The 12572-nt window shown below is 39.5% G+C and overlaps 1 protein-coding gene across 13 annotated transcripts in view; it reads right to left on the reverse strand.

Moving 5' to 3' along the window:
* Positions 1-12572, reverse strand: part of DOCK3 (dedicator of cytokinesis 3) — a 137028-nt gene that overhangs the window by 69578 nt on the left and 54878 nt on the right. For all 13 annotated transcript variants that reach the window (XM_083429275.1, XM_083429281.1, XM_083429280.1 and 10 more), the window contains exons 13-15: positions 12167-12255; positions 8440-8565; positions 1888-2012 (exon numbers count right to left, since the gene is read on the reverse strand). In XM_083429275.1, the coding sequence (XP_083285401.1) occupies positions 1888-2012; positions 8440-8565; positions 12167-12255 (340 nt within the window). The remainder of the gene's footprint in view (positions 1-1887; positions 2013-8439; positions 8566-12166; positions 12256-12572) is intronic.

The raw sequence follows: 12572 nt of genomic DNA on the forward strand, positions 1-12572 counted from the left end.
TTAGCCATTCAAGCTTCTGTAAGTGAAAAGTGGGAATCCTTAGAATAGTCTGTCCTATTTTTTTTCATTAACAGAAAGAAGAAAGTTTCAGATGAATAATTATCACCTAAAAATAAAACACCAACTAACTCCCTACTCTGAATTACTACAAAGCACCAGGACTTTGTCAATTATGTTTTAACTTAATAGCAAACAAAACAAAACAAAAACTCCACTCAGTTTAAAAGGCCATAGATTGTTTACTTAGCCAAAGACCTGGGAGAAGAGGAATGTTATTGCCTGGTGCCTAAAGATACATAACAAAGGTGCTAAGCGAGCATCTCCGGGGAGCGTGTTCCACAGGTGGGCAGCCACGAGCATGGAGAGAGGCGGTCCTTGAGGTATTGCGGTCCTGAGCCGTTTAAGGCTTTATAGGTCAAAAACAGCACTTTGAATTGGGCCTGGAAACTAATCAGCAGCCAGTGAAGTCGGGCCAGGACTGATGTTAATATGCTCCAATAAGCAGCCTGGCAACTGAATTCTGCGCCAAATGAAGTTTCCACACTGTCTTCAGAGGCAGCCCCACATATAATGTTTTGCAGTAATCTAAGAGGTTGTCAGAGCATAAATGGCAGAAATTAGGCTGTCCCTGTCCAAGTAGTGGTGCAGCTGGGCCACCAGTTGAAGGTGAGGGAAGGCACTCTGCCCCACTGAGGCCACCTGAGCCTCAAGCGACAGCAATGGGTCCAGAAGGACCCCCAAGCCACATATCTACTGCTTCAGAGTCAGTGTAACTTCCCATTTTTCCAACCCACTAACAGTGCCTTGGTCTTATCTGGACTGAGCTCCAGTTTATTGGCTCTCATCCATGACCAAGGCAAGACAATGTTCCAGCACATTCACTGCCACATCTGCAGATGAAAAGGAGAAGCAGAGCTGTGTGTCATCAGTATATTGCTGAGTGTACTCAAAAGGTCCAGATGACCCCACTCAGTGGTTTCATGTAGATGTTAAACAGCATGAGGGATAATGCTGAGGAACCCCACACTGAAGGCTCCACGGGGCTGAAGAACACCCCCCCCCCAACATCACCCTCTGGAATCAACCATCCATGTAAGAGCAGAACCACCGCAAGGTGATGCCACCCACCCCAGCTCGGATAGACACTCCAGAGGTATATGATGTTTGATGGTATCTAAAGCTGCTGAGAAGTCAAGGAGAATTAACAGGGACACATTTCTCCTGTCTCTCTCCCAACTTCATTAGGCATTCCAATACACCAGAGGAAGGAATCCAATGGATGCTGGGGTGTAAAGTGTTCCAGTGATGGGAAGTAGCAAAGAAGAGAGAGTTCACAGCTAAGTAACAAAGGATATAATATTGTCCTTGCTTAAAACATTCATAGGTGACCTTTCTATACAATTAAAGCAGTTTACAATATATCACATCTACCATAAAAATAAACGAAATAAGAAGAGTAAAACCAACTCATTAATCAAACTAACACAGTGGATGATCTTGGATGAGTTACCATTCCTCAGCCATGTGAAAATAAAATGGCAGCAAATTATGTATTCTGCTCTGAGATCCTTGAGGAAGGAAGGGGGAAAGGTAAAAATAAAATAAATAGGTCCTCTCAGTGTTAGTGCAGGACTGAAAACAAATGGGATTGACTGAGCAGCAATGAAAGGCCCTTTCATCAGAACCCATCTGTAGACAGATATTTTTCCTGATTGAGATTTTTTTTATTTGCTTTCATTGCTTCACAGATCCATGCAAGTAACCACTGTAATAATTTAGTTCAAATAACTGAACAGAAGAAATCCAGTTTTTCCAAATTTTAAAAATATGAAAGTAAATGACAGAACTAAAGTGATGCTACATTTAATAGAAATTATATCTATTTACCTTTAGAATCTCTCCATCTGCATAAAGAACATACATAGTCACTTCAATGTTCTTCTGAACACTTTTCCCACCTCTTTCAAAGTCTCCTTTCTCTAAAGTCAGGTACAAGTCATTGCGTATATCACCTACACAAGAAGAAATAAATATTTTTTTAGAAAATGAAATAGAAAACATGACAATTCTGTGAAAGCCAGTGATGTTTTATTCACAATTCTGATGGGAATCCAACTCATTCCAAGTATAAAATAAATAGTTAATAAAAAATGAACATTTTAACACCAGTGCATTAAAGTAGATGGCTGTTAGTAATGCTTTATGAAGTCTGAGAATTCGGTAAATCACTTAGGAGACAAAGGTGAGGGAGAGGAAGTAATTTTTTCGTATTGCTTTGCTAAATTCTCTGGTTAAGAAATAAATTATCAAAAACACTCCTGAGCATGAGCAGCAATGGCTGAATAGCCACCTATAGGAAACATCCAGCCCCTGCTATGACTTCTCTTGCCTGTGGGCTGCAAGCAGCTGGGCTGCTCAGCAATATTCATCAAACAATTCTACTGCAAAAGCAATGCCAAATTTCTGATATGATTGGCGCTTCTCCTAACACAAGATGCCTCACAAGGCCTTTGCACCATTGCCAGGAGGGTCCTTCAGCCAGGAGGGCTGGATTTCCCCTGGAGCAGGCACATAGTAAATGGGGGCAGCAGTGACATCAAGAAATATCTAGTCCCCAAACAGTTTGGCAACAAATAACAAATAATATAGTTATCCATTTAGTTACCTCAAATGTCAGTATTTGAGTACTACTTTACCAAGAGGAAAACTTATCGCATCATATACTTGTCTATAATATAAATTTCAACTCAAATGAAATGAATAAAAAATCTCACAAGTTTCCTCCTGCCTAGCTTGCAGACCTTGCATGGGCTGCAACAGTGGGAATGCTTACCCACTTTTCAAGCCGTTCAAAGAGATTCCTGTATCTAAGAAAAGCAGTAGCTAAGTGCAGAATGTAGCAGAATTTCAGCCCCTTGTTGATTTAAATATGACTGAAAAGTGTTTCAGCATGAAATAGTAAGATTTTTTCCCCTGTCCTACATGGAAGACTCTTTCTACAACAATGCTAGGAATAATGCATGAATTTTAACACTATTTGCTTTCAGACAGAGAAATGATCTCATTTCTAACACAACTGCAATTTCCTCCCTTGTAGTATGCTTCTCCAGGCAACCTAGTAATGACATCTATTCCTATTTTTCTTCCCCAAAAGTATATGTATTATTATTCCTGCATTGCAGAGGGTTGAACTAGATGATCCTACAATTCTATGATTCTCTTCATTAGCAATAATTACAAAGAGTTATATTTTATTCTTGCTCCATTACTCTGGCTCCCACGTTGTAGTGTTATAAGATCAATTTAACCTAGATCATAGGCAGCCTGTACATGGAATATAGAATAGCTTTTACTGAAATTTGTCCTTAGACCACAACAGCAGATGTGTGGAACAGAAGGCTGCACATCCCTTTCTCCTTCTCTTCCTTCCCCTGCACCATTTTCTGTCATTTAAAGGGTATCTCCATCTACATTTCATCTAACTCTATGTATTCAGTATTGTGGGTCCAATTCTGTGGAAATCCCTTCCAGGTGAGTGGGGGTGGGGGGACCTCCCTATTGAACTTCTGACACTTGGAAAAAACTCTTCATTTCAACAGGCATTTTAAATTAGTTTTTCTTCTGATTTCATGCTTAATTTTAACTGTGTTGTTTTTTGCTGCATCCCTTTTTATCCCTATTGTACACTTGCTTAGAAACTGCAGTATTAAGTATTCTATGCATTATTAAAATAAACAAATAAATAAGGAACGCCTACCAACCAATATTGTGGGATGCAAGTGGCTTTCAGTTTCAGCTCTGTTCCCCATTCAACCAGTAACACAGCGGCTGTTGACCCTATACCTAGATATCGTCACATGCTGGAATGCACACACAGCCCCAAAATGGTTTGAATCCATGCTTTTATCCACATTGCCATGTGGAGGAAAATCTATACTTTCTTCTTTACTACAAACAGCAAAACAGGACTGAAATTAATTACCGCAACATCTGAGTATTCTAGGTAAGTATCAGGGCCAGTCCGAAACATTTTGCTTCCTGAAAAATGACGATATTGCACTCCCACTCCCATTCAAGTACAGAAGCTGACTTAAATAAGCTGAATCTTATTTACATATTGGCAATGGGATAGTGTCCTCTTGAGAGCAGCAGGGGACCTATGAGTGTAGAACATGCCAAGTGGCACACATAGCTCTGTCCACCAAGAAAAGGCCACAGGAGGAGCAGACTGGGGACTGTGAAATGGCATGCATGTATTCTGTCTGCTTCTGTGTCTGCAGCAAAGAAGGACCAGAGTGCAGGGGCGCAAAGGAGTGCTGAAAGACGATTTATCACTCTCACACACCTGGCTATCTCTTTACACCTGACTTTTCAGGCTTGGAAAGCACAGAGCACAAGAAAGAGAGCCTCTTTGTCTCTTTCTATAGCATTTCAGACCTATTTCCCTATGTAAAAGCAAAGGGAAAAGAGGCAGATGGGCACAGGGGGGAAGCAAGTTCTTGGTTCAATTTCTCTTTCTAATGAATTTTTTTTTCTCTTTTCGAAATCAAAAGAGAAGAAGTAGCAGAGAAGCTCAAAAAAGATCATCTTTCATTTCAAACCTCCCTCTTTCTCTCCTCCCCCACCTCACCTTACTTTATTTTCCTGCTGTGGAAAGCAAAAATATGAGCAGCAGAGGTAGCAGCATGATGCATGAAGAAAATAATTGTGTTCCTGCACTTTCCTGTCTGTTTTATCAGCAACTAATGTCTTGGTAGTACAAAAATGCTTTCTTTGATTTTGTTAAGTTAGGGTGCACACTGACCCTCTTCCTCCCTCCCCCCTGCCCACAAAGTGGTAAAATTAGTTGTTGACTAGGGATATAAGGAGATTAATACATTCCTTTTTCAAATAAATACATTATAAAACTGATGGAATATATTGTTTCAACATCAACTCTCACATGATTAGGATTTTTTAACGCAATCCAATGTGAAGGAAGTTCGATATTTTCATTCTGCACTTAAAGAAGAATATTTTTTTATGATGCAAAAATACAACTAGTGGGGGAGGAAAAAGGCTGTTGGTGTTAGTCAAGTCGTCTGTGTCTTTTTTGTCTCTGCCCCCCTCCCCCATCTTATTTTTAACATCCAGCTTGCTGAAGGGTTCTAGGGAACTTGAAAGTTTAAACATTATTTTATAACATTTTGGTTGACCTAACAAAGGTACTGCCCTAATACAGTGTTTGGAATTTTTCATGTGGGCCAACACATCTACATTTACTCTGAATATAATTGTCTTGCTATGAGGTTGAGACTTCTGCAAGTATAGCTACAAAAAACGCTCTTGCTTTGAACTTAATGCTCCTCAAAGTTCTGTCTGAAAAACACGAGCATAAAGACTGAAAGGAACACACGCCTTTACATAAGCTACTGTGATGGAAAACTTGTGTTTGAACTAAACAGCATTGATTTTCTGTAACTCTGCTTTGTACATGGATGAATCTTAGGGGACCGAGGATTTCCTGTTGCTACCAGCCTTTATTTTGTCTGCGATAGCAGTAGCTTGGGAACTTTGAGAGGTGCTTATCAAATGTAAGTGGCAATCATCTAAGAAGTTTGATGGCTTATTTAGTTCTTTGTTGTGCTAGTGAGCTCCTCTAAATTTTGTGTAGGAAATTAAGTTGTAGAATCCTAGGTACCTTCTTTCCCCAATAACTCCTGAGTCACAGCCCACCTGGGCTTAATTGGCTAGAAATTCCAAACTCTTCTAGCATCCATTTTGAAAAAGTTTTGATGGATGCCTATGTCTCTGTACTTTACCAGACTGGCTTTAATATGGTCCCACAAATGCTCAAAGATACTCCACATACCTAGGTAAGTTACTTATCTGTGAGGAGTGGGAGGTTGAAGAAGGACTCATAGCCTTGCCCTTGTAGTGTGACTTCCGAAGTAACCCTTCCAGAAGTGCACCTTGGGACAGAAATGTCTATAGGGGTGGGAGCAGATACATGTCTCTGAATATGACTCAGGAACTTAGTTTTAGGTTTCACTCACACTTCCACTTGTCCTGTGGCTAGAAAGCAAGGGTATAAGCAATTTTCCATTTGTCCTGTGCTTTCCAGCACTAAATCGGAGCAAATGTCAATCTGGAGAAAACCCAATAGAGGTTTGCTCCGATTCATCTGTAAACAGGGAAAGAGGTGGGATGAACAAAGTGTGGATGACCCCTTAGTCAGAATGAGCCAGACTCTGTATAAAAGGGGTTTGTGCAACCCATCAAGTGAGAAATGCCCAGCATATAGTCTTCCTGCAAAGTTGTTGATTTGTTCATCTTTATCAGCCTCAAGCATTCCATGAAAAGTATGATGCAGGAATGGGAAAACAGCAAGCAATAAATGGACAGAACACAGTAAAGCAAAAACTTACACCCAACTATCTTCATCTCTGCGCCATTAAGAAAGGGGAGAGAATGAAGGGAAAGTAAACAAAGAGCCAGGAAACTTTAGACAAGAGAAAGAGAAATAAAACCCAACATCACTCACAGTTAAAAGATGATACATGCGCTTTTCATCAGACACTCAAAATAAGACTTCAAATGTGATAAAGAGAAGAGATGTTATTTTGATAAGCAAACTTGCTCGTAGCGTAGATTGACCAGAAATTTGTGTTTATACATAGGGCACAAGCAGGGATCAAAGTGGTACTTTGCACAAGACTAAGAATTTGCCATTATCCGGTGGGTCTCCCTTTTCTTTGAAGTAAATCTTCGATGCCCAGTCACAAACTGGATTTGAAATCACCCTTAGTTTTACAGTTGTTTGCTATGCAACATGATGCTGTTCAAGGAACCAACGTCCAAAAGGACCCTTGCATGCATGGAACAAATTGTAGAGCAATTTGAATCCTGAACACAGTTCAGAAGGCATATGCTTCTTTCGTTGTTGTTGTTACCAACATACATGGATCCAAATCATATGTAATGCTAAACCATAGTTTAGTATTACAAAGACAAAGCACAGCAACTCTTGAGTGTACACTTCCCAATCCCTCCTCTGGTGCAGCCACAAGATTTAAAGCTTTTGTTTCCATTTTAGATTAATCACAGTTTAGCATTATGTTCAAATCCTAAACTGTGATTAATCTTGGCTATGGCTGGTGAAAACATGTCAGCTTCATAAACTAGGGTTTACATTTAGTTTGTTCCCACTAACCATAATCAAGACCAAGCTTGTTTCTACTGTCCGAATTCCTCCTCACACTCATGCCAGAGGTGGTGGGGAACAGGGCATGTAAGCCAGCTGTGGTTCAATTTCCTAACATTAAAACACGGTTTAAATTTATGTGTGAACACAGTAATACTCTAGTTTTTATATTTGCATTGATCAGAGAATGAACCATTGTATTTTTTTATGTTTTTGCTTCCCAGGAGGCCTTGGTGCCACCTGATACTGCAATAGCAACTAACACAATTTCATCTGAATGTGTGCTACCCCCTCCTTCACACTATCTTAACTCTTTCACAAGATAAAGCATATGGCTTTGCTACCAGCCAAATATACATTTTCTCTTTCTCTGCCCTCACTCCTTTTTGCTTTGTTTACCATCTAGCATGATGGGAGAATTCTGGAGAACTTGAAAGGTTACACATGGTTATGTGAGATTATAGTTGATCAAATGAAGGTATTGTCCTCATGTAGATTTTTTTGAACATACCTGACTTTCTTCTAAAGGGAAAAAATGCTAGGAAAAGATTGGGAGTTTTTTTATGATGAAGGAAAGTTGCTTACACTAACTCATTGGAAATTTAACTTTTTCTTTGAACAGTTGACTCATGTGTCAACTCACTTAGTTTCAAAAGTAATTTGCCATGAATCATAGGGGAGCTGATGTTTAATAAAACAAGTATACAGCCGCCATGGGCTCAGAGAAGTAATATAACTCTGGCTGATACAAGCTCTCTCACAATGCTGCCTAACTTTGCCTTAAGGAAAAATGGTCTAAGAAGAGCTTTTCATTAGTCCAAATACAGTTGTTCCTCATTTTAAAGCGTTCTAGTGCATGGTCATGGCAAATATAAGTAACGGCTAGAAGAAAAAAGTACTGGATTCAGAGTAGCAGCAGCCACACATCACTCCACACATTTTGCTTCAGGCACTATGCTATCCCTGTTAACCCTCTCTTCTTTCCTCATACTACTGGAGGAATGAAGTAGCAAGCATCATGAACTCCACACAAAATCTATATAGAATAATTAGAGAGGGAGATATTATATTTATGTTCAAAATTGTACTGCTATACAACTAAAACGAGCACTTTCATACAATACACATTTGTCACTCCAATTTATTATTGGGGGGGGGGTAGAGAAAAAAAGTGCTCATCCTATTGCCCTACCTTCAGTGACAATTATCACAGTTAAAGTATTGCAAACAAATGAATAGAATTTTCATTCACTTACCAGGCATGATAACATCTGGAAAACCAATTTTTCGGGTAACAGCCACCCCTCTGTTAAATATCATAGGATACTCCCTCCGAATCTGCTCCATTTCTCCACGAAGAAGCTGAAGAGAAATGATAAGTCCTGCAAAAAAGAAGTACAACTATTTTATTAAAACATTAAAGACAGTCAGCTATGTCCTCTTCCAGAATGTTCCTTTTGGTTCTTCCTCCCCTGTTTTTCTCCCCTCTTGCATGACCACTGAGCATTGTCAGTCCCTCATTGAGCTGTTGGGGACTGTCCCTTAGGTATTTTTTGTTGGTGGAAAAAATAGGTATATAAAAGGAGAATTCCCTGGACACCAAGATCCAGGTTTAGGGCAAATACTCATTGGTGAGAGAACTCCAGCAGAGATTTAAATTCACAAAATATGAAGCAAAATAAGATGTGGAGATATAGGCCGTTAAGACTTTTAAAATATCCTCTTCTGAATTCCTTGGGAAGTTCCTCTCTTCCCCTAGCATAGGAAAAGACTACATATTTGGTAAGTTAAAAGCTGGTTTACTTACAAATTCTTCAAAGGTCAGGTTCATGCGTTTTACCACACATCAGTCAGAAAACACAGGCAGTAAAACTTGGCTTAGTTACAGTGGTGAAAGTTCCTAAATTATTCATATAGGAAATCAATAGTGGCTTGTAAGAGCTCTGTGGTCTGAGTTGGAGCAAACAGCTCAGACCTCACATGTTGTGCTTCTCTGGTAGATTGATAGGCAGAAAAGGATGATGGTCAAAGAGCTTGAGGAGTATTGGCAAGCTTTCTGTCACATCCTGAATGTGTGTTTCTGGAAGTCCCTTTGTGTTGCTCCTGTTTGCCCATTGTGTATGCTCCCTGGGACTGGAAGACAACTTACAGAGCTGTGCCACTCCAGGCCATGCCCCCATCTAACTCAGTGTCTCACCTGAAAGGCAGAAGCACTGCCCACCACAACCATGTGCCAAAGCACATGGTAGCAGCTGAAAAACAACCAACCAACCAACCAACCAACAGGCAAATAGCCAGACTCCAAACAATAAAAAGCAGCTTCAAGCAAAAAATCCGCAAACTCACCTGCTTTGCCTCTTGCACTATTCCAATGTAAAACTCCTTTTGCTCTCTAGAGATTGCAAACTTTTGGGGACTGGGAATCCTTACAGAGCAGTGTAGCTCAAATTGGCAGAAGTGTTCATCAAGGTATTTTTCTCCATAATATGAATTCATTAGGGTTGATTTTATATGACAAACCCTAGTTTCATCTACATCTTTGTATAATTCTAATATTTGCATTCCTCTGCTACCAATATAGCACATTATTATTATTATTATTATTATTATTACTATTGTTATTAAAAAAAACCTTTCAGAGACACTGTGGCAACCACCATTTACAGGACAAATTTAAATCCCCATCAAAATGGCTAAAGAATTATGGAACAGAATAAGGTATGCAAGTAATTTGTCTGATTTTCATATTGTCTTAAATTCATTCAGCAGAGAAGCAATGGATTATTTAGTCCCGGCAGAGCATCAGATTTCCCTTTACTTGCTCATTGTGCCTTTTAACCTGCTGCCATAATTTGCTAACAGCTTAATTTGCCTTTAGCTGTTCTTAATGCCTTTTATAATACAGACTCCTGCAAATGTGCCCAAGTACCTGATATGTGCAACTACAATGAAAATAATGCTGCTTTAAAGCTGTTAAAACTGTGTGTTTTCTTCTGAACTTCATACTGAACTTCATACTGATTATTATTATTATTATTATTCCAAAAACAATGGCCAGCAATATTTGAAAAGCAACAACAATGGTAACTATAAAACAGATATGGCTTGTACATATTGACTGGGGTGTTGCATGGGGAGGGAAACAAATTAAATTTCATCATGGAACATATCTCTAATTGACTATTAACACAAATGGGAGAAAGAGGCAATTCTCCCCAAACAATTTCCCTTTACTATTTGTAAATGGGCCCACTGGGACCATATACCTTGTAATGAACTCTGATTCTTTAATTATTGACTACTTCTACACTGAACTAGGTTTCACAGCATGGATTTGCAGGTAAAAAGCTAGTGGTGACCTTTATTGGGTAGGTTTTGTAATCTAAAGTTGTATACTGAATTTTCTTCCCAGGAACAAAATTAAGTTTATAGCATCTAAGGTTCAACATGTTCCTCTAGCTTTAGAATCGTGGTTTTATTATCAAAACTAATCAAAGTAAGAAAGTCTACTTAAATGAAACTGAGACATTTTGTACCAGTTCAAATTTTCACATCTCACTCCTGCTAGCTGGGACTGATGGGAGTTCAGCAAATGGCGAGCCAAAGGTTCCCCATTCTTGAGGTTACAAAAACACTGTTCTATGTGAAATCAGCTGTTGGTGCTGCATCCTTTACTGCAGTTTATCCTTCAACTAAGTTCAATGTAGAGCCGGTGGAATACTAATATGAATGGGACTCCATTTCAGGAGAGACAGCACTCCATGTTACAACAATTGAAAATTATTAGGCCATGGCAAAACTAGCCAGGTTTCCTTTGAAGATTTTAGTGCCCTTTCCAGTTTTTCAAGTAACTTCAATCTGAGTTATTTAGGATTTTATATGTACATAGGTAAAGGTAAAGGGACCCCTGACCATTAGGTCCCGCTGTGGCCGACTGCGGGATTGCGGCGCTCATCTCGCTTTATTGGCCGAGGGAGCCGGCATACAGCTTCTGGGTCATGTGGCCAGCATGACTAAGCTGCTTCTGGCGAACCAGAGCAGCGCATGGAAATGCTGTTTACCTTCCTGCCAGAGTGGTACCTATTTATCTACTTGTACTATGATGTGCTTTCGAACTGCTAGGTTGGCAGGAGCAGGGACCGAGCAACGGGAGCTCACCCTGTAGTGGGGATTCGAACTGCTGACTTTCTGATCTGAAAGCTAGTTTGCCTTTAGCGCTGGCATGGTAAGGAGCACCAGTTGCAGCCTCCGAACCCTGTAGTATCCCCTGTAGTGGCTCAGCTTATAGGTTTATGTGAACTGGACCTCTGTTCCAGTATCTTCTGATAGACCTCCACTTTGATTTGATTTTGTTTTTTTTAATGGATAGGAAAACCTGAACAAAAGGGCAAGTAAAATAGGAGATGAAGAACCGCATTGGTCTGGGGCAAAGGCAGGGACTAAACTGAAGGAGTGTGAAAGAAGAGAGTACATTTCTCAAGTCCCTGCCTTGGGTAAGAGAACACACACTTCTATGTGGATTACTCACATGCCAACCTGAGAAGAACCACCTCTCTTCAATATGTGGGACCAGGGAGTGTTCCATTTAAGAAAATGAAAAATCATTGATAGTCCATAACATATCACTTTTAGAAAGGGAAACTATTAATAGACCACCTACCCAAAATGTTATGAAAAGTCCCAAAGTAAAACTATAAAACACTGTGGTGAAGGTCATGGATGACTCATTTTCATTTATGAAAATTCTGTAATGCACAGGCTTTTATAATAATAATATGATAATAATTTACTATTTATACCCCACCCATCTGGCTGGGCTTCCCCAGCCACTCTGAGCGGCTTCCAACAAAATATTAAAATACAGTAATGCATCAAACATTAAAAGCTTCTCTAAACAACGTTCCCTAAATAACGTTTTCATGACTCAAAGTATCTGCTGCAAAGAAATTATGTACTTCTAATAGAAGTAAAGTTAAATATTACCATAGTTTGAGCTGGGTGCTGTATATTTGGTGCTGGATTTGCGAATAATATTTTCATGGATCTGATACCATTCATTTTCATTGTTGCAGCTGAAAAAGTAGAGTCTAGTGTTACCATTATGACTTTACCTTATGACTGAATGCATACATACATAGTCTACACACCGGATCCTTTTTTTTAAAAAAAAAACAACAACTTTGTTGAACAGCAATACATTATCAGAAGGAAAAAACCCCATGCAAATCTTAAACAGTATAGAAAATATGGCAAGTCTTTCCCGTGCCATATGCTTGAATCTCGTGGAAACATTACTGGTATTGAAAGGTATCTGAAGCTTTTTGTCACATTGCATATTTGGAGCTGTGCTTCCCCTCTTCACACTTTAGAATCACCAGTGTACGTGTGC

This window comes from Podarcis tiliguerta (genome assembly GCF_965153285.1).
Source record: "Podarcis tiliguerta genome assembly, chromosome: 2".
Taxonomy (NCBI): domain Eukaryota; kingdom Metazoa; phylum Chordata; class Lepidosauria; order Squamata; family Lacertidae; genus Podarcis; species Podarcis tiliguerta.